Below are 24,770 nucleotides of genomic sequence, written 5' to 3'. Positions count from 1 at the left end.
AAGAGTCAGAGCACATTACCATTTATGCAAAGTTCAAAAACATAGCTTGTTTCCTCAAAAAATTAAAAATAGACCTACCCTATGACCCAGCAGCACTGCTAGGAATTTACCCAAGGGGATACAGGAGTGCCGATGCATAGGGGCACTTGTACCCCAGTGTTTACAGCAGCACTCTCAACAATAGCCAAATTATGGAAAGAGTCTAAATGTCCATTAACTGATGAATGGATAAAGAAATTATGGTTTATATACACAATGGAGTACTACATGGCAATGAGAAAGAATGAAACATGGCCCTTTGTAGCAACATGGATGGAACTGGAGAGTGTGATGCTAAGTGAAATAAGCCATACAGAGAAAGACAGATGCCATATCTTTTCACTCTTATGTGGATCCTGAGAAACTTAACAGAAACCCATGGGGGAGGGGAAGGAAAAAAAAAAAAAGAGGTTAGAGTGGGAGAGAGCCAAAGCATAAGAGACTCTTAAAAACTGAGAACGAACTGAGGGTTGATGGGGGGTGGGAGGGAGGGGTGGGTGGGTGATGGGTGTTGAGGAGGGCACCTTTTGGGATGAGCACTGGGTGTTGTATGGAAACCAGTTTGACAATAAATTTCATATATTGAAAAAAAAATTACTTAAATAAAAAAAATTTTTTAAAAAAACATAGCTTGTATTACGTTTAAAAAAGAGATAATTGTTATTTCTGAGCCAAAGGAAGGAGTATGCAATACGAAAGAAGTACACAGACCACTTATATGGGTAGAAGTTTATACCTTAGGCAAGGTGTTCGGTATATGGGTCGTACGTTATTCTTTACACCTTTTAATGTGTTTGGACTCCTTCATAATATACACCACAAGCTACACTAATTTGGCCTAGAAAGTCTTTCTGCATCATAAAATGCTGATACAATATTTTACTAAGGTTGAAGGAATATATAGACCATTATATATGAAAAGTAAAGGTTCAAGCTGCTTTAATACATAATTTATAACTAATATTGTTTATATTTAAATGAATGGTTCTTAACGAACTGAAAATTATTTTCTCCCCCTAAAATAAAGTTAAGGATTCACCTTATAGTCTTGCATAGTGGTTAATGGCCTTAAATTAACAAATCTTTTGGGTCACCTGGGTGGCTCAGGCAGTTAAACGTCCCACTTCAGCTCGGGTCATGCTCTCACGGTTCGTGAGTTCGAGCCCCGTGTCGGGCTCTGTGCTGACAGCTCAGAGCCCGGAGCCTGCTTCGGATTCTGTGTCTCCCTCTCTCTCTGCCCCTCCCCCGTTCATTCTCTGTCTCTCTCTGTCCCAAAAATAAATAAAAACGTTGAAAAAAAAAATTTAAAATACACTGAAGTACTTAATAAAGCAAACTCCTTAAAAAAAAGGGATATTATAAAAGAGTCCTGTATTTTATTTTTTTAATGTTTGTTTATTTTTGAGAGGGACAGAGAGAGACAGAGAGTAAGTGGGGGAGGGGCAGGGAGAGAGGGAAACAAATAATTCGAAGCAGCTCTGAGCTGTCAGCACAGAGCCTGATGCGGGGCCTGAGCCCATGAACCGTGAGATCAAGACCTGAGCCGAAGGTGGATGCTCAATCAACTGAGTAAAATACATCTAAAATTTCTGTATTTTAGAAGCAGCATTAGCAGGTTTGTTAAAAGCATGACTACTACTTCCTCCTGTCATCAAGCTCCCACAACAAAGAAGCCCTCCAAACGACACCCACACACATGCAAGCCACACATGCCAGGAAGCCCTACAGAGTAGTCCAAGTGCCCGAAGAGTTTAGAGACACACAGAACTAACTAAAAACCACCTCTACCTCTTTGCTGTAACACAAAGTTGGATCCCACACAGTAGAATCTCAATGAATAGTGGTAGCTGCTTTTAGCAATAGTCAACTTGGGATAAAATAGGGTTGGACACAAAGGCAGCTCATTTAGACAGCAGAAGATCCTAGATTCCCAGGTGCCATAAATGAATCGTGTAAATGGTCTAAGGAGGCTGGGCAGGTTGGCACATGCATGCCTTATGAAACTGTCTTATAATTACAGGTTTGTTTCTTTCCCTTAATACAAAGCTTCCCAAATGTCATACTTAAATAGCTGAAGTTGCAAGTCTGCATTCATATCTAATTTGGTCCACAATGCATTGCCATCTTCATGGGAAATTTGTTGTTATTTGTATCAGTAACTAAAGAATAACAGCTACTGTCAGAAACCAGCCATTTCCGGATTTGTTTTAAGGACTGCGGGAATTACAGCTTGTTGGTTTAGGAATGCAGACATAGTGAAGAGCCAGTTTAGAAAGCTAATATTACAGATTATAAAACGTGACATTTTCCCAGAGGTTCAACCTACTTAAAAAAAAAAAAAAAAAAAAAAAGAATCTCATCAAATTTAAATTTTTTTTTCAACGTTTTTTATTTATTTTTGGGACACAGAGAGACAGAGCATGAACGGGGGAGGGGCAGAGAGAGAGGGAGACACAGAATCGGAAACAGGCTCCAGGCTCTGAGCCATCAGCCCAGAGCCTGACGTGGGGCTCGAACTCACGGACCACGAGATCGTGACCTGGCTGAAGTCGGATGCTTAACCGACTGCGCCACCCAGGCGCCCCGAATCTCGTCAAATTTAAAAGACATTTCACTGAAGGGACAGAGAAACCAAGACAATACACTTGGGAATAAATTAATAAAAAATCCTCAAGGACAGACAAAAGATCTGAATAAATGAAATGACCATGTTCTTAACTATGAAGGCTCAAAGCTGTGAAAGAATCAATTCTCCCCTAAATTATTCTATAAACTGAATAAAATCTCGATCAAAGTATAAAAGGTGCTCTAAGGAACGTGTCACAAATATTTCTAAAATCTATCCGAAAGAATAAATTTGTGAGCTTGGTCATCAAAGTCATAAAAAATGAAAAAAAGCACCAATTAATTGAAACACATTATAAAGCAACAGGCATATAATAGTAATACATGAATTAGCTGGTATGATTCATATTCTTACAAAAGTCAAGAGTAAAAATGTTAAAGGACAACTTAAGTAATTTAATTAACTTAAGCAATTTAAGCTGTGATAATGAAGCAGGAAAACCTGGCAAATCGGTGGCACATGACAGAAAACTCAGAAACAGACTCTAGGTTAGAGAATTTGGTACAAGATAAAAGTGGTATTTTACATTACTGGGGAAAAGATAGTTTATTTAACAAATGGCATTAGGAGAATGGTCAGACATTTGGAGAAAAGTAAGGCTACATTCTTACCTCATTCCCTATACAAAAATAAATCATATAAGGAACAAATATTTACATTTAACTGTAAAACCATAGACAAGCACAAGAAAAATGGGCACATATTTTTATAATCTTAAAAGGTGAGAAAGCCCTTCCTAACTGAATAAAAATCAGCAACCATCCAGAAAAAGGCTGATAGGTATAACAACAGAAATATGTCAGAAAAGACCAATATCTTGGTAGAAACATGGGTAAAGGTACTTGGTTATCTTTACAAAGCCAATAATGTGAAAAGTTGATCAACTTTACTAGTAACTGACAAATCGCAAATAGAAACAGTAAGATAACAATTTTGCCATCAGATTGGTAAAATGTTTAAAAATTTTAAAAAGTGGCCAAACCAGTGTTGGCAAGGATGTGGAGAAATACTTTTATACACTATGGCTAACAACATAAAATGGGCACAGCCTTTCTGGAGAGGAGTGAGGTAATCAAAATTTTTAGTTTACCTGCCCTCTGACATGGCAATTTCTCTTCTAATCTACCCCAAGAAAATTATTACACCAAATATTTTATAAATCCATGAGTTCATAATGATACTTTTAAAAGGCCAGTTGCTCTGGGAGTTAACATGGCACTTGTTTTTCTGAAAATTGGTTTACCAAGGTGGGATGGGGCATAGAAGTGAGAAAAATAATCAAATTTTATGCTTTTCTTATACAGACTGCATTTCATGGTTATCAAACAGCTGATGAAGAAAAGTTATTTTTTCTAGAAGAATTATAGCTAAAAAGGAAAGAATGATAGGATTTTAAATTTTTTTTATATTTATTTTTGAGAGACAGAGTGAGAGTGGGGGAGGGGCAGAGAGAAAGACACAGAATCCGAAGCAGGCTCCAGGCTCTGAGCTGTCAGCACTAAGCCCAGTGCGGGGCTCAAACCCATGAACCGCAAGATAGTGCCCTGAGCCTAAGATGAAAGGTCAACTGACTGAGCCACCCAGGCACCTGAAGAATGATAGAATTTTAAAATCATGATTTACATAGCTATCAGAATGGCTAAAATAAAACATAGTGATAACGCCAAATGTTGGGAAGGGTGCAGAGAAACTACATCTCATTCACTGCTGGTAGGAATGCAACTCTGGAAAAGGTCAGTTTCTTACAAAACTAAGCACGCTCTTATCATCCGTCCTGTCAACCGCACTCTTGGGCATTTATGCCAGAAAAATGAAAACTTAATGCTCACACAGAAACCTGAATATGAATGCTCGTAGCATATTCATTTGTAATACCCAAAACCTGGAAACAACTCGAACATCCTTCAACGCGTAAATTGCTACACCAACTGTGGTATATCCATATCATGAAATACTACTCAGTAATAAAAAGGAATAGACTATAAATACGTGCAACAATCTTAGTGGATCTCAGGGAAATAAAGCTGAATGAAAAATGCCAACCACAAAAGGTATCATACTGTAGAATTCCATTTATATGTCATTCTTATAATGACAAGATTACAGAAATGGAGAACAGATTAGTGTTGTCAGGAAAGGAGGAGAGAAGGGAGCAGGTGTAGCTATAAGAGGGTAGCATAAGACAGCCTTATGATAAAAATGCTCTGATTCTTGACTGCAGTGTTATCCACATTGATCAATACGTGTGATAAAACTGCATAGAACTAAATACATGTGCATGTAAAACTAGTGAAATCTGTATACCATCCATGGATTGTATCAATTCCCTGGTTGTGATGCTGGACTATATACTCAAGCAAGGTATTACCACTGGGAGAAACTGCGTGAAGGGCATAAAGGAGCTCTCTGTATCATTTCCAACAGCTGCATGAGAATCTACAATTATCCCAAAATTATTAGTTGCTAAAAATCATCATTTTGAAAATTCTATGAAATAATAAACGTAAGGAAAGATCATAAAGGGATGCCAAAATGACGAGGCACAAGATTGGTGGGAAACTTTAGAACAGATACATCAGGGGCTGATGGCACCTGAACTTACTAACAATCAACCCTCATGAATGATGCTAGTTTCCAGATCTGACTTCCCATTTATGGGCTATCACGACAGGTAGAAGAACGCATCAAATGACACCAGAAGGAGGCTATCAGTCAAGTTCAGACTGAAACATTCTACTCAATAAATGACTTGGTTTCTTCAACAAATAACATGAGAAATAAAGAAGGGGTAGAAAATTATAAATTAAAAGTGACTTAAAGAGATATATCAACCAAAGCAACATTTTAGATGGGTTGTGATTTGCATAATATTAGACCTTATTAGGAATTAATGTCAGTTCTGTTTACTTGATATTACGTTTGAGTCCTTATCTTAAATTTTTTTTAATGTTTTCTTTATGTTTAATGTTTGTTTATTTTTGAGAGACGGAGCATGAGCAGGGGAGGGGCAGAGGGACAGAGGGAGATACAGAATCTGAAGTAGGCTCCAGGCTCTGAGCTGTCAGCACAGAGCCTGACGCGGGGCTCGAACTCACAAACTGTGAGATCATGACCCGAGCCGAAATTGGACACTTAACCAACTGAGCCACCCAGGCGCCCCCTCTGAGTCTTCATCTTAAAAGAGTAAGGTATGGGGCGCCTGGGTGGCGCAGTCGGTTAAGCGTCCGACTTCAGCCAGGTCACGATCTCGCGCTCCGTGAGTTCGAGCCCCACGTCAGGCTCTGGGCTGACGGCTCAGAGCCTGGAGCCTGTTTCCGATTCTGTGTCTCCCTCTCTCTCTGCCCCTCCCCCGTTCATGCTCTGTCTCTCTCTGTCCCAAAAATAAATAAATGTTGAAAAAAAAAAAAAAAGAGTAAGGTATATGGGGCCCCTGGGTGGCTCAGTTGGTTGAGTGTCCGACTTCGGCTCATGAGTTCGAGCCCCACGTCGGGCTCTGTGCTGACAGCTCAGGGCCTGGAGCCTGCTTCCGATTCTGTGTCTCCCTCTCTCTCTGCCCCTAACCCACTTGCATTCTGTCTCTCTCTCTCTTTCAAAAATAAATAAACATTAAAAAAAATTTAAAAAAAAAAAGAGTAAGGTATATATAGGCAAAATGGTATGAATGATTTGCTTTCAAATACCCTGACAGAGGAAAAGTAAGTATGAGAGTGTAGATTTGGGGGAAAGAGAAGAAGAAGGAGGAGGAGGAGGGGGGGGGGAGGGGGAGAAGAAGAATGGTAGGGGCACCTGGTGGTGCAGTTGGTTAAGCATCCAACTCGTGATCTTGGCTCAGGTCATGAGCTCACAATCTGTGAGTTTGAGCCCCACATCAGGCTCTGTACTGATGACAAGGAGACTGCTTGGGATTCTGTCTCTCTCCTTCTCTCTGCCCCTCTCCAGCTTGTGCTGTCTCTGTCTCTCTCCTGTCTCTCTCTCTCTTAAAATAAGTAAACTTAATTTTTGGGGGGAAAAAAAAAACGAATGGTAGAACTAGAACATTGTCAACTGCTCAAGCTGGGTATATACGGGGCCTCGTCATACTATCCTATTTTTTTATGTTTAAAATTTCTCACAAGAAAAATATTTCAAGAAAAGGTAAGTACATGTAGATGTACATTCAACGAAGCTGTTTTTCACTAGAGTGCTTCCAACAGTTAACAAAAATTAGAATCCATCTAGAGGCCCACTGGTGAAGAACTGGTTAAGTAAATTGTGTCACACAGCTGCCGTAAAATCCCCTGCAGCCACTAAGGGCGATATGGTTCCAGGGACACTAACTTTGAAAGCTGCCTATGGCATATTAGTGAATAAAAATAAACACAAGCGAGAAAACGGCAGGTACGTAGTATCTCCATAATCACGGTGAGACGTCCAGATGCTGACAGTGGCTTTACCAAAATGCTGACAGTGGCTATCTCTGAATGGTAGACATACCAGAGACTGCTACCTGTTTTATATGTTCTTAATATTGCTGGATGTTTTAATAACAATTATGTGTTTTTAAGTTTAGCTGTTTCCCTGTATGCTTACTTTCATGTGGTATGCACCAAGAAAAAGGTATTTTTAAAATGAAGCCATTTCCGTTTCTTTTAAGAAGAGATAACTGGACAAAAGCAAACAACCCAGGACTTATCAATACTGTCAAGGATAGACGAGGCTAGAGACTCAGTTAGGCAACCAATAATGCATTAAGGGTTACCAAATAAATCTGAAGCACACGCAGCCCAGGCACCAGAAGTAGGTCACACGCCCAGGACGAGTCTAACCTTGTCCAAGATGGCACAAAGGCCCTGGGTACCCAGCCCTTCCCTCCTCTCTGATGTTACCTGTCACCACCACAGTCCACCTTCCATCAGTGGGCATCAGTGACATGGACATCAGTGACAGCCCATAGTTTCCCACACATACCACGCTGTTTCTAAGCCTCTGCCATACCTTTCCACCCCCCGCCCCGGCTTTGCCCCCAAACTCCCTCTGCCCCTCGCCTCTCCGCCTCACCGTGCAAGCAAGCATCCTGCAAAACTCAGTCCAGACCACCTGCTCTGGGACATCTCTGCTGCCAGCTCCGCCTCTGCCCCAGGCTGAGCCAACAGCCCCTCTGCTCGCCCACAGCACTGGGTGATGCCGCAGGGAAGACAACTGTTAAAGCGGGTTAGCGTACAAGCCCCTTGAGGGAAAGAAGGTTCCATGGCTTATTTTTGTAGAGCCAGCAATACGTGTGGCCTGAGGCACATCAGAGCCCCCCAACGATGTCAGGAGAAGTAATGTGCAGCTGAAGGGCTGAGGAAATGAGGAAAATCTGAAGCCTTTCCTACGGACACCCTGCCATATCAGTCCTGCGCAGTCAAGGCACCTAGGGTCTATGAGCTTTTCCACAGCCCATGAAAGTGTTTGAGACCTTAAAAAAAAACAAAAACAAAAACAAACAAAAAACCTTACTATTCCAGAATATGAAAACGTTTTAAAAAAATCAAAATTAACATTTAATCAAATACCTACAACATATAACCTTTCAACAGCAACTCGGCTCTGTTCATAATTATATGTCAGGTTTTATGTAGCATATGGGTACATTTTATATGATGTAAGGTGGGGATTTGAAATGTTATAGTGCCGAGGGGTGAGGGGCATGAGAGAAGAAAGAAAGGAAGGAAGGAAGGAAGGAAGGAAGGAAGGAAGGAAGGAAGGCAGGCAGGCAGGCAGGCAGACAGACAAGACAAAAGAAACATAACAGTGCCTGGGGCTTAGGAAGGTCATTAAACCTCCCTGCCCAAAAAAAACCTGTTCTGGTACTTCCCCAGCTGGTTTGGGATCATGAAGTAAAAGCCATATCCAAAGCAAACTAAATTCCTGAAAGCACTGGGTGTTGAAACCAATTTGACAATAAATTTCATATTTAAAAAAAAAAATTTAGGGGCACCTGGGTGGCTCAGTCGGTTAAGCGGCCGACTTCGGCTCAGGTCGTGATCTCACGGTCCGTGAGTTCGAGCCCTGCGTCAGGCTCTGCGCTGACCACTCAGAGCCTGAAGCCTGCTTCAGATTCTGTGTCTCCCTCTCTCTCTGCCCCTCCCCTGTTCATGCTCTGTCTCTCTCTGTCTCAAAAATAAATAAATGTTAAAAAAAAATTTAAAAAAAAAATTTAAATAAATGTCCATCAACTGACAAATAAATAAATAAATAAATAAATAAATAAAGTCTTGAAAGCAAAGATGCAAACACAAAATGTGTGCAGGAACCCCCTCACCTGGAGCTCCCAGGTCCCTAACAGGTAACCAGCGCATCATTCAGAGCCAAGAATGGACGCAGCCCAGCAGCCTCCCTCCTGGACCAGAATTCCCCGGGTCCTTACAGGATAGGTTGGAGCTGTTTTTTCCGACCCAGGCTCCAGAAGCACAACCAGCAAAGGTGGAAATTCAGCAGGGAATGGTCAGGGAAAGCCAAGCCAAGCTGCATGCCAGCTTCCCTGAAGGCCCAGCTGTTCTCCTTCCAAGCCGGCTCCCCCCCTCGTGGCAAAATTCCGAGCTGAAGCGCTATAAACCAGTTGGCACAGGCTCCTGAGGTGAAAAAATAGACACGGTACATAAAAGCTCAGAGCCTAGCATTAGGACAAGCACAAAACATGCATATTCGCAGAATACTCCATTGTTAACTTTAAGTTATCTCTATCAGCTCTAACTAACTAACTACAGCCGATTCCGGTTATTTGCAGTAGACAAGGTCTAGAAAGTGAATCAGTGAATATTGAACCACTGCCCCTAAGGACATACAGGGTTAGGTTCTCATGAGTCCCTGGGATGTCCGGTCACAACATTTTCATCAAGCAACCAAAATATAACCTTGTTTTATGTGTGCTGGTGCTTAAAGATGCCTCTTTTATATTGTTGATTTATTATCAACATTCAGCTCACAGCCAACGGCACTGTAACTCGGGTCTGGGAAAAAAAAGTTGATCTCATACACGTATTTTTCTTCTTCGGGCATATCACAGCCTTCGTGCACTCAGAAACACCAGACTGCACTTCAGCACTACACGTAGCCATTTTGGAGAGTGGGTTCACCAACAACAAGCACAACGATGTGAAAAGTATGGCACTAAACAGAACGTAAACCAGCCACTTGTTTACAACCTGAGAGCTGAAACCAGAAGGTCCCCCTGTTTGACCTCAGCCGGGAGCGTGAACACTGGTGAACTCCTATTTTTCACTGTTCTGCGCATGTTATTTCCACCAAAAACTACTCTGAGTATTACTTTCAGGGTTACAAATAAATTGTAGTGAGTTGGCGAATTCATAAATAAAGAATACGCAAATAATGAAGACTTTCTTACCAAAAAAAAAAAAAAAAAAAAAAAAGTACATGTGCCTTTAAAAGCATTTGAAGAAGGCATGCTCTTGACCTTTTTGTAAAAGAATGGAATCCAGAACGAGTTAACTATTAGAAGCTTTAAGAGTATGAAAGTGGTCAACATTGAAGCAGTCAAGGAGGGGAAGATTCTATAACCACCAGACGGTAGAGGGCACTGGGTGACCTTCCTTCCTGCAACCAGCAGGTTTCCGAGAAGTGGTGTATTACGTCTTGAATTTTAACAGATTCCTAGGGTGCATCATTTTGAAAAACTAAACATCTTTGTAAAGTTATATCTACTTCCTAAATGTAAGTATTATAGAACCAAAGCTGCCATGTATCAAGTTTGCTTTAAAGCTTGTAAATAATCCTATGCATTGCTAAATGTCATCCAAATGTGTCATTTCACTAAAGTCGGGGGGTGGGGGTGCCTAAGACCAGAAGGAGGGGGGAAAAATACCTTCATTATTTTTATTAATCTTAAAAGTACTGAGCACCTAGCATCCTGCTAAGATGGCGAATGATAAATGTTCACCTTTTAAACAGAACTTAACCTTGGCAAATTAATACCTTTATATAATATCTCAGTGTAACTAAAGTTCATAAGAATTATTTATGAAGTTCATAAATTAAATCACATCACATTGAAGACTATGACTAAAAGTGAAAGGCTCATTCCACTTTAATCTCTTCTGGCCTACTTCAAAAGCATATTTTGTTTTTTTAACCTCCAGAGGGAGAACCAACTTTTATTGTAAAAATAGATCTCAGTAACAATGAAATAGTAAAAGCTGGTCATTACAATAAAAAGAGAAAAACTGAACAGGAATTTGCTTTAAATTTTCTCGAAAGCATAATTTTTTAAAATATGAACTTAAGTATACATTTATAGACTAAGACCACATGAGGATTAAATAAACATTTGAAAACCCCTTGGCCTTTTTCTTCTAAGTATTTAGTGGTATAAATGAAATCAAAGCACTATTAGAAAACTCAGTTTAGGGGCGCCTGGGTGGCTCAGTCGGTTGGGCGTCCGACTTCAGCCAGGTCACGATCTCGCGGTCCGTGAGTTCGAGCCCCGCGTCGGGCTCTGGGCTGAGGGCTCAGAGCCTGGAGCCTGTTTCCGATTCTGTGTCTCCCTCTCTCTCTGCCCCTCCCCCGTTCATGCTCTGTCTCTCTCTGTCCCAAAAATAAATAAACGTTGGAAAAAAAAATTAAAAAAAAAAAAGAAAACTCAGTTTATTCACCTTTCATGGACATAAGACATTTGAGAAACATATTTTCAATGTATTAACTTATGAATGATTTTGAAGTTTTTAACCTCAACCACTTATTTAATGTTTGTTTATTTTTGAGAGAGAGAGAGAGAGAGAGAGAGAGAGAGAGAGACAGAGGGCGAGTAGGCGAGAGGGAGGGAGACAGAGAATCTGAAGCAGGCTCCAGGCTCTGAGCCGTCAACACAGAGCCCGACGCGGGGCTCAAACTCACAAACCGTGAGATCATGACCTGAGTCGAAGTTGGATTCCCAACCAACTGAGCCACCCAGGGACCCCAACCTCAACTATTTGTTAGGTAGGTTAAAAAAAACAGTCTTCTTCTTTAGGGGTTTACATAACACCTTAAGTACAAAATAAATATCAGCTAAATCTGATGACTACAAAAATGCTTCTCAGTGTTGTAACTACTCTGTTACATAATGCCATTAGCACCTGCCCTTTCCTGAGGCAGAGTCATAAGCAATTCTAATAAATAAAATGTTGAATGTCGTGAGTATATCACCCCCTGAAAAATCAACACCTGTAATTCCACAGACCTGCCTTTGTGACCCTCAAGTTGGGGTAAATACACAAAATCACAATTTGGGTTCTCTGTTCAAGACAAGTAAGACTCTCTAAGAACTACTATCCTGGACAGTCGAGTTTCCCAAAGGGTTAGACACTTAACTATTTGGAAAGAATATTCCACACACTTTCCTTCTTAAACAAGGTATATTGAATATAAATTCTACTTTTTTTTGATTCACAGCCCTCGGTGAGAATGTTAACCCTTGTACAATGCGTTGGGAGGCAATTCTCCAGGGATCTCTTGCACTTTTGCACATCTTATGAGGAAACGGCTGCTTTCATTCTGGACTATCTACACACAGATGTGTGTCTGGTAAACAGCCTAGAAACACAGACATCCTCTCCCTCCAGAGGAGAGGGCAGAGTTGTTTACTGTCCAGTAGAACAAAAGGAGAGTCCCCTTCCAGGCTAAGGTTAGGCAGGTTTGTTTGTACCACTTAAAAAAAAAATCTGTATTACCTCAACTCCGGGTTCTACAGCGGCAGACTCATGGGGCAAGAGGAGGAAATACAAAAACATGAGACTCATGCTATTGGCTGTGCTGTACTACAGTTCTCTGTCCGTGACCCAGGAGTCTCATGCTCTCTGCCAGCACCTAGATTGGGATTTCCTAAACTCAGGGCTCTACAGCCATGACTCAAACCCACTGAGTGGGCAGCATCTTTCTGGACCACTCTGCATTGCCCCCATGGGATAAATGGGCCAAGAGGCGCTGACACAAACACGCAATTCATGCTGCTGACTGCGCCGTGTAGAGACAGTCCTTTGTCTCTGACCCCAGATTACCATGTCTTCTGCCGGTGTCCAGCAAACCGGGCTGACTGTCGGCTTTCAACTAGGATAAAATTTCAGGTTCTTCACAGTTCTTGGCAGTTGCTGCTGACGATGGACGCTAGCAGAGACATGGCTTTCTGGAACAGAAAAGACAAAGGTCTCGTGGGCTTTGGGGATATAAGAAGATCCCCTGGGGTCTGGCAGCAAATGCTCTTGTCCAAGAGGTGGGTGTTGGGGAGTAAGGGCTGATTAACCTTTAGAGGATGAGCAGCAAAGGATAGGACTGACACAAGCTGTCCAGTGGTGCTTTGGCTGTGGCTCACCGTCCTTGGCAATGCTGCACGCCACCTCTCAGATGAGAGGCAATGTGGCGGTAGCTGTTGGAACAGCAAAGGAGTCCCCAGAGCCTAAACAAATGATGTCCGCAATGAGGATCTAGAGCTCTGGGTGACTGAAACGTTAAGTTGGACGATGAACAGCCATCAGGCCACTCGGAACTAAAAGTGTGCCTTGCTTCCTGGCAGAGAGCCCCTCTCCTGCTCTGCACCCCCAGTCCTTCCCCTCACCCTCTACCCTAAGATCTGCTTTAAGAAGAAGGACAATTCCCCGAAAAACAAATAATCCAGTGAAGAGATGGGCAAAAGACATGAAGAGACACTTCTCCAAAGAAGACATTCCAGACGGCCAACCGACACATGAAAAAATGCTCAACGTCACTCGTCATCAGGGAAATACACATCCAAACCACAATGAGATACCACCTGACATCTGTCAGAATGGCTGACATTAACAACTCAGGCAATAACAGATGTTGGCCAAGACGCGGAGAAAGAGGACCTCTTTCGCATTGCTGGTGGGAATGCAAGCTGGTGCAGCCACTCTGGAAAATGGTATGGAGGTTCCTCAAAAAATTAAAATAGAACTACCCAACGACCCAGCAATTGCACTACTAGGGAATTTATCCAAGGGATACAGGTATGCTGTTTCGCAGGGGCACATGCACCCCAATGTTTCTAGCAGCACTTTCAACAATAGCCAAAGTATGGAAAAAGCCCAAATGTCCATCAATGGATCAATGGATAAAGAAGATGTGGTATATATATACAACGGAGTATTACTTGGCAATCAAAAAGAATGAAATCTTGCCATTTGCAATGACGTGGATGGAACTAGAGGGTATTCTGCTAAGCAAAATTAGTCAGTCAGAGAAAGACAAATATCATATGACTTCACTCATATGAGGACTTTAAGACACAGAACAGATGAACATAAGGGAAGGGAAGCAAAAATAATATAAAAACAGGGAGGGGGACAAAACAGAAGAGACTCTTAAGTATGGAGAACAAACAAAAGGTTACTGGAGGGGTTGTGGGAGGCAGGATGGGCTAAATGGGTAAGGGGCGTTAACGAATCGACACCTGAAACCATTGTTGCGTTATATGCTAACTCATTTGGATGGAAATTTAAAAAATAAAATTAAAAAAAATTTTTTTTTATTAAGAAAAAAAAAGGGGGAGGAGGACAATTATGGGTAGGCTGAGGTCTCCCTGTCCTTAAGAGAGACTAGAAAGCCTTATCCACCTAAGTATGCTGGGGGACTTCTCGGAAGGGAAGGACTCCAACTTTTATGGCCTCTGTGGATACAGGTACCAAGTCACCACCCTACCTGGCCCTGTGTAAGGAGGTACTCAGATTCAGCCAATGGGGTTTGGATAAGATTCACAGTGGGGGAGAGAGACTAATGTGACCTAGTGGATGGGGCCCTTCAGGCCAATCCAAAGTACTATTGTTTTTTCACGTGAATGTATAAATGGTAGGTTACACTTACTTCTACTTCCCTGTCCGTAGTGCCAGGGGGGATTCTCCCTCATCGGGAGGAGCTACAGGCAGAGAAACACCACCACAAGCTCCCCTGCATCCCCTCCCCAGGAAGAACTGAAAATGGACATGACCCCTCCGCTCAGTGGGCAGAATTCAAGGCCGTTGCCATAGCTCTGGTTGATGTTCCCATGGATGAATCTGATGTTTGTACTGACCCCTGTGCTGTCGCCAAAGGCCCAGTGGTTTGATCTGCCACTTGGAAAACTGTCCGCTGGGCTGTGAACCGTGGCAACGATTCTCAGCTGCTGACCGAACCAGCGGGGCAACTCATCCAGATGCCCACAAATCTGGTGGAGCCGCACTCCACCTGAGTTATTAATTGTAGCCACTTTCATGATATTCTCTTACAGGAGAATATCCATTGATGGATATCCATTGATCCATCGATGGACATTTGGGCTTTTTCCATACTTTCCTGTATCCATTGATGGATAAAGAAGATGTGGTATATATATATACAACTCGCACGGCTGCCTTGGTCCATCCTCGCAGGCGGGCACAACAAAAAGAACTCCACCTCTGATACATGGCCACCGCCGCGTGCCAGACTTGTGACTCCAGCCAGAGGCCGACGCGCTGGTCGGGTGGCGAGGGAGGCCACACCACACAGACCGTTGCCCCCACCGGCTTCTGGCAGACTGCTTACACTTGACCTTTGACCTCCTCTCAGGAAGCCACACTCCCAATGACATTTTTTTTTTTCAGGTTATAGTCTTAATGTCCCAAATCACCTGAAACCACTGTGACCTTTGAAAAGAATCTGTGCCATGTGTTTGGTTTTCCACACTATTTGCAGTCTGACAATGGTGCATCTTTCATCACAAATGCTAAGGAACGAAGGGCTAACGGTCAAGGTACTCCATAGACTGTCTACTCCTCCCTACCATCCATAGCCATCTGGTATCGTCTGAAAAAAGGCTCCTGAGAAATCAACCCAAAACGATTTCTCACCCTACCTGCCTAATCTCCTCCTGGAGCACATAACGTACAAAGTACAATGGTCTGTCCCCTGAATGTGGCCGTCCCCGGAAAAGGATCAGCCTCTCTCCGGAGCTTCCTGGGTAATGATCAGAAAAAACAATATTGCAAGTGGGGGTGAGGGGGTTGACACAGACCAGTGTGACATCCTGGGATTCTATACTGGCCATTCCTTTGTAAGATGCTTCTTTCTTTCCTCTGCAGAAACCCCCTTGCCAGCCTAATTGGTACATCCTCCATGTGACAAGTCGCCAAAAGGGGCTTAGGGGATTTGAATTCTGGTTCAGCTGCCTGGATTCCCTTGTTGAATTGACCAAGTCCCAGATCACAAGAATAATGACCCACTCAAATGCACCGCAGTCCAAAGTAGGGGACATAATGCATCTCTGTGAGTTTTATAAAAATTCCCTTCAGCGGAAGTGCCTGGCTGGCTCAGTCAGTGGAGCGTGCGACTCTTGATCTCAGGGTGTGAGTTTGAGCCCCACATTGGGCGTAGGGATTACTTAAAAATAGAATATTTAAAAAGAAAAAAATTCTCTTCAGGGAGTAGGAGTTGATTAGAAGAAAGATGAAAGTGACAGATGCTGGAATGAAACACGCAGATTTCTGTACAGGTAGAGGGAGTGAGATAACCTCAGCATCTAGGGAGAGAACGACTTACACCCCAGGAAACACAGGCAGGGAGCTCTTTAGAGATCTTTTGTCTTTCACAACTGCCTGTCCCTGCAATAGTCCTCATGAGGCAAAATACCCTGCTGAGTTTCCCCCCAAATTACTGTAAGCACCTCCAATCTCCTGACACCTGAATCTGCCGACCCCTGAAAGATGGCTCTGACAACCATATGATCACTGTTACCAACAAGTCTATCTGACGCATACATCCCAGCTCCGATGCCTCCCATGCAAAATACTTGTCAACATTTCCAGGCGTCTCCTCCGCCTGTTCCCACAGACAAATGCCACTCAGCTGGTAGCACAGACAGGACAGACAGGACTGACTGCCCTCAGGCAGCCCCACCAAAGGCAAGTTCCACATGCAATGATGTGTACTCAAGTGAAAACCCTCCAGTCCACCAGCTGGCTAAAGGTTACACTGGAGGCCTTGACAACCTGTGCCCTCTGAGCCACAAGGCTCCCAGGGTAAACTGTAAAGAAATTTCTTTCCAGGGACACCATGTGCACCACCAGGCCTGTGATTTGTGTGTGTGTGTGTGTGTAAGTATTAACTTGCCTCCTTCTCAAAAGTGCTGTTATTTGCATCTTAGACCCGTGGGTGTTTCAAGAAAACACCACAAGCAAGCTCTCGGGTAACCAACACAGGTGATCACTCCAAAACTAATCTAGTTACTCAGTGGGAGCTTCCAGAAGATTAAATGGCTCATTGCTTTAGGTGTGTCCTATGGATAGTCTTCCCTACGACCAGTCTTCCAGTTAGAAAAGGTGGTATGAAATCTGTCCCCAGGTGTGTTCTTTCCATGTATTAGTTCTTTTATTTATTGAGGTATAAATGACATACAATGAGTTACTTATATAATAATTACATAATAATTAATATTTACTATTAATAAATATTAATTTATAATCATTTAATTTTAATAAAATTGTTTAATTTTAATAATTAATATTACAAATTATTTAAATTTTGACTTCCTGTATATACCTGTAAAAGCATTACAACATTCAAGATGAAAATATCCATTCCCCTGCCTCCCGACCAAAGTTTACTCATGCCCCTGTATAATCACTGGTCCTCTCCCGAGGTAACCGCTAATTTGCCGTCATGATAGATTAATCTGCATTTTCTAGAATTTTAAATAAATGGACTCAAATGGATTATACTTTCTTGTCTAGCTTCTTTCACTTGGCTTATTTTGAGAAATCTGTCCCCAGTTGTAGCTAAAGTGATTAGTAACACCACCTTGCACCGCAACACATTCAGGTCAGGATCAACTCACCAGCCAGACTTGCTATGAATGACAGAATCATTCTAGACTACAAACCAACATGTCTTATGAATACAAACATAAACATCCTTAAATTATTAGCAAATGGAATTCAGCAATATATACAAGGAATTACATGCCATGACCGAGTGGGGTTTCTTCCAAGGAAACAAAGCTAGTTCAATATTTCAAAAGTAATCAGTGTAATCTACCACAGCAGAAGGCTAAAGAAGAAAAATCACATAATCGTATCAGAGCTAAGGAGGGGTTAGGGCTGAAGGGAAGCAGTTGTGGCTATTACAGAATAATAGGAGGGCTCTTGATGATGGAAATGTCCTGTATCTTAAGTATTTCAATTGTGGTATTACTGTTTTGCAAGATGTTACCATTGGGAGAAAACAGGTAAAGGGTACAAGGGATCTCTGCATTATTTAACGACTGCGCGTGAACCTACGATTACCTCAAAATAAAAATTAGGATTTTTTTTTTTTTTTTTAGTGCATTATCTCAAAATAAAAATAAAGTATTTGTTTTTTTTAAATGGCATTGTTTCGGGGAGCCTATGTGGCTCAGTCGGTTATGCTTCCGACTCTAGATTTCGGTTCAGGCCATGATCTCCCAGTTTGTGGGAACCAGCTCCACATCAGGCTCTGCCCTGACAGTGCAGAGCCTGCTTGGGATTCTCTCTCTCCCTGTCTCTCTCTCTGCAAGTGCATGCATGGATGTTCTCTCTCTCTCAAAATAAATAATTTTTTTTTTAATCTCCAAAAAATCGGCATTGTCTCCAAAGGAATTATCAGTCAAAACACCTGTCATCATATTTTAGTATTTCTAATTCCTATCCTTAGTCATAAATATAATACTTCTTTTTTTTTAATGTTTATTTATATTTGAGAAAGAGAGAGACAGCGTGTGAGCAGGGCAGGGGCAGAGAGAGACGGAGGCAGACTCTGATGCAGCCTCCAGGCTCTGAGAGGTCAGCACAGAGCCCAATGCAGGGCTTGAACTCACGAGCCATGAGATCACGATCTGAGCCGAAGTCGGACGCTTAACCAACTGAGCCACCCGGGCGCCCCAGTCATAAGTATTTCTAGACAGGATACAGGCAATATCCCAGCAGTGTTTATTTACGTTTAAATAAGTCTTAAGAAAGTCTTCCCTACTCCTAGACAACATAGAACACTTCCTACCACAGCCCCCTGATCGCAAGCCCTGGTCTCCTAGTCTCAACTCAGCCCAAAATACCACCCCACCACGTTAGCTGGACAGACACAGGACAAAGAGCGAATCATACACATACAGGTTTCACACACACTCTTCTCTCACATCCAGCTTGCTACAATTCCTCTGAACGTGAACACTCACAAGAACAAGAGAATGGCAAAGGGGAGGGACTGGCTAACACCTCCAGCTGCCTGGCCACCAAAAACGAGTTATGCCATCAGAAGAGTAAGAGAGACACAGAAAGAGAAAAGAATGGGGGGGGGGGGGGAAACAGAGGGAACAGAGAGAAAAGCCATGCTGCATTCTTATCCCATCTCAGCACTTACCTCCTTCCACCACCTTCACAAAACAAACGCCCCATACTCTGCCCACCTCCTACCCCAGAAGCATTTCCCAAGTGCTTCCTTCCCTTTAAAACACACTAATCTCCTCCCAGCTTTGCTTGAGCCGTGCCTCAGGAATCACATACCAAGAAATGAAAATAAATACTGAATGGAGATAATTCATCATTTGTGAGCACTCTAGCCTTTGCCTTCTAGCAAAGCTTTCCTGTAACTGTAGTCCATTTTTTTAAATAACTAGGTTCCTTTTAGAAATTACAGGTTTAGTTTACATCAAGACACCTAATATAAAACTACGACTCACACCCACTGGGCAAGCACTGCTTTCAACCTCTGCTAAGGCATCTTGCCCGGCTGCCTCTACGCTGAGACCCAGCAAGGGTAGCCTGTGAGTACTCAAGACTGGCACCCCAAGGATGTGACGGCAGGCTGCGGCAATGACAAGAGCCTCTCCACTAAGTGGGAAGGCCGATTAGGCTGACTAGTTGGCTCATCAGGTTCCCCATCTTCTCTTAATATTTCAGGTGTTCTGTTTCCAGCTGGCTGTGATACAAAGAGGTTACATAGTCCTTTTACCAGAATTAATCTACTTTACCATAGCCTAGAGTTGCACATTCAGTTCTAATAGTTTCCAAGTTCACAGCTAATCAGAATGACTACATTTCCTAAAGAGCAAATGACTCTGTTCATTCACCTGCCATTTTGTTCAGGTGTCTAAGAAGTGCCAGGCACTTGGAGATACAGAACTGACCAATACAGGGTAATCCCTATTCTCCTTGGCTTATGTAGAGGAGGGAGATCAGACAGAAGAATACATAAATAAAAATGACTATGGGGGTGCCTGCGTGGCTCAGTCGGTTAAGCGTCCGACTTCAGCTCAGGTCATGATCTCACAGTTTGCGCATTCGAGCCCCGCACCGGGCTCTGTGCTGACAGCTCAGAGCCTGGAGCCTGCTTCAGATTCTGTCGCCCTCTCTCTCTGCCCCTCCCCCGCCTGTGCTCTGTCTCTCTGGCTCTCAAAAATAAATAAATGTAAAAAAATTTTTTTTAATTTAAAAAATTTTAAAAAATGACTGTAAATAAAATAATTACAAAGTGTGCTAGTTGCTAGCAAGGATATAAACAAAGCTGAGGAACTTGCACTTTCTGGGGAATATGCAAAGCAATTTCCCTTCCAATGCTACCCAAATTTAGAATTAAAAATTCATATGATTTAGGGGAGCCTGGGTGGCTCAGTTGGTTGAGCATCCGACCTCAGCTCAGGTCATGATCTCAAAGGTCCGCAAGTTCAAGCTCCACATCAGGCTCGCTGCCGTCAGTGCGCGGAGCCTGCTTCAGATCCTCTATCCCCTCTCTTTGCCCCTCTCCGACTCATGCTTGCTCGCTCTCTCTCAAAAATACATAAAACATTTAAAAAATTCATATAATTTATTGACCCCCAGACATACTCTAAAATTTACCGGCTTGCTATTATCTCTTTAGGTTAAAAGTTAAATGTCATTCCAACTGCATAGACTAGAAGCAGTAAGTGGAGGCCTTAAGACACCATTTCCTTAGGTAGAAATTACCCAAAATGAGTCCCTGAGGGAAGGAAGCAGGAAGCAGGAAGCAGGAAGCAGGAAGCAGGCTGGAGGGCATGCCTTCACCTGTTTCAAAACCTGGCCTAGCGGGGGCTCCGCAACACGAAAAACCACTTAGCACCCTGCTCCCTGGGATCCGCAATCCTCACTAGTTCCATAGTTCAACTGCATTAAGCAACTTTTGTGGATTCACCTGGGCACAAAACCATCATGTGAAAAAGTGCTATGTTTTAGGAATGTGGAGCATATTCCAAACAAGCAACCAACAAATCAACTCCACTTAAATTGGAGATTGCCCCCACAACTATATGGTCAACTGATCTTGGACAAAGCAGAGAAGAATACCCAATGGAAAAAGGACAGTCTCTTCAGCAAACAGTGTTGGAAAAACCGGACAGCAACATGCAGAAGAATGAAACTGGACCACTTTCTTACACCATACACAAAAATAAATTCAAAATGGATGAAAGACCTAAATGTGAGACAGGAAAGCACCAAAATTCTAGCGGAGAACACAGGCAGCAACCTTTTTGACCTTGGCCATAGCAACTTCTCACTCGACACATCACCCGAGGCAAGGGAAACAAAGCAAAATGAACTATTGGTGCTTCAGCAAAATAAAAAGCTTCTCTTCTGCACAGCAAAGGAAATAATCAACAAAACTCAAAGGCAGCCTACACAACGGGAGGAGATTTGCAAATGACATATCAGATAAAGGGTTAGTATCCAAAATCGATAAAGAACTTACCAACCTCAACACCCAAAAAAATAAAGAATCCAAGTAAGAAATGAGCAGAAGACAAGAGCAACATTTTTCCAAAGAAGACATCCAGATGGCAAACAGACCCATGAAAAGATGGCTCAACATCATCCATCATCAGGGAAACACAAATCATCAGCACAATGAGGTACCACCTCACATCTGTCAGAATGGCTAAAATTAAGTAACACAGGGGCGCCTGGGTGGCTCAGTCGGTTAAGCATCCGACTTCGGCTCAGGTCACGAACTCACGGTTCATGGGTTCAAGCCCCGCATCGGGCTCTGCGCTGACAGCTCGGAGCCTGGAGCCTGCTTCTGATTCTGTATCTCCCTCTCTCTCTCTGCCCCTCCCCTGCTCATGCTGTCTGTGTCTCTCAAAAATAAGTAAATGCAAAAAAAAAAAATTTTTTTTTAATTAAGTAACACAAGAAACAACAGGTGTTGACAACGATGAGCAGAAACGGGAACCCTCTTGCACTGCTGGTGGGAATGCAAATCAGTGCAGCCACTCTGGAGAACAGTATGGAGGTTCCTCAAAAAGTTAAAAACAGAACTACCCTATGGCCCAGCAATTGCACTACTAGGTTATTTACCCAAAGGATACAAAAATACAGATTCAAAGAGGTACATGCACCCTGATGTTTACAGCAGCATTATCAATAATAGCCAAACTATGGAAAGCGCCCAAATGTCCATCAACTGATGAATGGGCAAAGACGATGTGGTATATATACACAATGGAATACTACTCAGCCATCAAAAAGAAGGAAATCTTGCCATTTGGAAGAACATGGATGGAGGTAGAGTGTATTATGCTAAGAGAAATAAGTCAGAAAAAGACAAACACCATATGATTTCACTCACACGTGTAATTTAAGAAACAAATGAACATACGGGGTGGGGGGAAGAGAGGGAAACAAACCACAAGAGATCTCTAAACGCTAAAGAACAAAGGTGATGGAGGCAGGTGGGTGGGGGATGAGCTAGATGGGTATTAAGGAGAACACCTGTTATGATGAGCACTAGGTGTTGTATATTAAGTGATGAACCACTGAATTCTACTCTTAAAACCAATAATGCACTGTATGTTAACTAACCAGAATTTAAATAAAAATTTGAAGGAAAAAATAAGAAATTTTTGAAAATTAAACAAACAAACAAACTGGAGGGGCACCCGGGTGGTTCAGTGGGTTGAACGTCTGACTTCAGCTCAGGTCATGATCTCGCGGTTCGGGAGTTCAAGCCCCGCATCAGGTTCTCTACTGTCAGCACAGAGCCCACTTCAGATCCTCTGTCCCCCTCTCTCTACCCCTTCCCCGCTTACGCTCTAGCAAAAATAAAATAAAAATAAAAAATAAACTGGAGACTACCATGTTAAAACACCAGCCCTGCTTTCTACAGTGTCCAGTCAAAACTCAATCACATCAACCAATCTCTGAGGAATACGAAGTTACATGCTCAGAGCTACCTAATCTTTTCAAATGTGCCAAACATAATAACTTAATGTTAAAACCTAGTGACTTTAAGATACATTTGACTAGAAATCTGACCCACACAGGCAATAATCTGAATTCCCATTAGCCCATCTGTAAGCACTACATGACGGAACAGAAATGAATCCAGGCTTCATCTGTGCCTCAGAAGGGGATTTAAAAAAATAAAAATAAAAACAAAACCAAAAACAGCTCTGAATTGTCACTTTGGGAAAAAAACTGTATTCTTAAGATTCGAATGTAATCTCCCCCAGTGTAACTCCAAACTTTTTGTCAATTTGTTTGGCTTTGCTTTCTCTACCAAAATTACACAGAGACTAAAATAAAGCCTCCAGATTTGTTCTCTGCTATTGGCCTCCACTTCTTCCCAAACATTTTATAAAGGCTGGCCTACCACTAGTTAGGAAATTACCTCCGAAAGCTTCCACCCCACCTTTTTTTCTAAACTCCTATAGCCATAAATTGGGGAGGGGGGGTGTGGATTTGTTGTCTAGTCCCCTTGACACAAATTAGGAATTGAAGAGGAATCATCTCCTTTCCTTTTTTTCAAGTTTATTTTTATTTATTTTGAGAGAGAGAATGAGAATCCCAAGCAGGCTCCCCACTGTCAGCGCCGAGCCGGACATGGGGCTCAATCTCACAACGGTGAGAACATCATCTGGGCCAAAATCTAGAGTCGGATACTTCACCGAATGAGCCACCCAGGAGCCCCATCTTTTTTTAAACGAGAATTTTCCATCAATTCCCTCCCTTCAGCCAGCTTTGTAACCACTACCAGAAAATTCTTATCATCCTCAAACTCTGCCATCCACCTGTGCTGCTCCTTTCTGTTCCCATGGAGAATATCACCCTAACTTTGTAAAGACCTGACCTCTCAGTCTCATCCTCTGCTTAAAAGCCTGACTTCCCATCTCAAAATAAAAGTACCATATAGTACCTATAAAGGCCACGCTCTCCGTCACCTAGCCAGCCTGCCACCTCTTTCAACTCTCCAGTCTCCTCTCTTTCTTCTCTTTCCCTCCACTCCCTGGTCACACCTTTACACTTACTTTCTGCCTGGAAATTCTGTTGAGGGGCTTTCTCAAATGTTACCTTCCCTTGCCCTCCACCTCCCATGTAAAACTAAACTTCCAACCCCCTATCCCCCTAACAAACTTTCTACTTATTTTGTTAACCAGCATCCCCAATGTTCCAGGAATGCAGGAATTTATCTGTTTCCTTCACTGCTGTATCCTCAAGGTCTAAAAGAGCGCAAGTTAGGTAGCAGAGAGTTCAGTAAACATTTGTCAATGAAGAGTCATTCACTTGACAGACACTTGCTGGGTACCTGGTCCGGGCCGGGTTTGTTAAGGCAAATAAGACACTGGCAAAGCTTTTAATGCACCCGATGGAGAAATGCAACACAAAACTGTGCATTGCAGGACCGCAAACTTAAAGCCACGGGCAGGTCACAGACACGCCCAAAGCTCAGAGGGAGAGGCCTCGGCTTCGCCTTTCTGGGGCCGGTCCAACTTCCCACGGCGCAGTTCTCCACGGACCGATCCCGGAGGGTCTCCTCTAGACCCCCGAGAGGAGCGGAGCGCACTCGCCCTCCCCAGGCCTGAGAGGTTGCTGGTCCAGAGCCGCAACTTCCAGGCTCTTCACTCCAGATACACGATTTAATAAAACAAATTTAAAAGCCTCTGCTCTTCAGCCACCGCCCCTTCCTCTCTGCCCCGCGTTGCATTCCCCCACGGCGGCCCGGAGCTGAACCCCGCTCGGACCTGCCTGCACGGACCCACAAGCACGCCCGACTTCCGCGGCCCAGACCTGTTCCCGGCGTCCCGTTCGGCTCCTCTCTGCGCCTGCGCGAGTAAACCCACGTGGGTTCGGGAGAGGTTGGCCGCGCGGCGGAGGCTGAACAC

At 43.0% G+C, this 24,770-nt stretch overlaps 1 protein-coding gene across 9 annotated transcripts in view; it reads right to left on the bottom strand.

Annotated features, from left to right (window-relative positions):
* Positions 1-24,770, bottom strand: part of CUNH2orf76 (chromosome unknown C2orf76 homolog) — a 77,394-nt gene that overhangs the window by 43,999 nt on the left and 8,625 nt on the right. The window contains exons 1-3 of one of the 9 annotated variants that reach the window (XM_040474861.1): positions 24,630-24,710; positions 12,669-12,803; positions 9,054-9,258 (exon numbers count right to left, since the gene is read on the bottom strand). The exons of 1 other annotated variant lie outside the window; for it this stretch is intronic. Coding sequence is in view for 1 of the 8 variants with exons in the window: in XM_040474858.1 (XP_040330792.1) it covers positions 12,679-12,681 (3 nt within the window). In the remaining 7 variants the exon portion in view is untranslated. Of the gene's footprint in view, positions 1-8,948; positions 9,259-12,668; positions 12,804-24,629; positions 24,743-24,770 lie in introns of those variants that run through there. 7 more of the 9 variants (XM_040474859.1, XM_040474858.1, XM_040474862.1 and 4 more) reach the window with 7 other exon arrangements.

This window comes from Herpailurus yagouaroundi, unplaced genomic scaffold (assembly GCF_014898765.1).
Source record: "Herpailurus yagouaroundi ecotype Mexico unplaced genomic scaffold, PumYag 140, whole genome shotgun sequence".
Taxonomy (NCBI): domain Eukaryota; kingdom Metazoa; phylum Chordata; class Mammalia; order Carnivora; family Felidae; genus Herpailurus; species Herpailurus yagouaroundi.
This window is presented reverse-complemented; position numbering and strand designations above follow the sequence as displayed.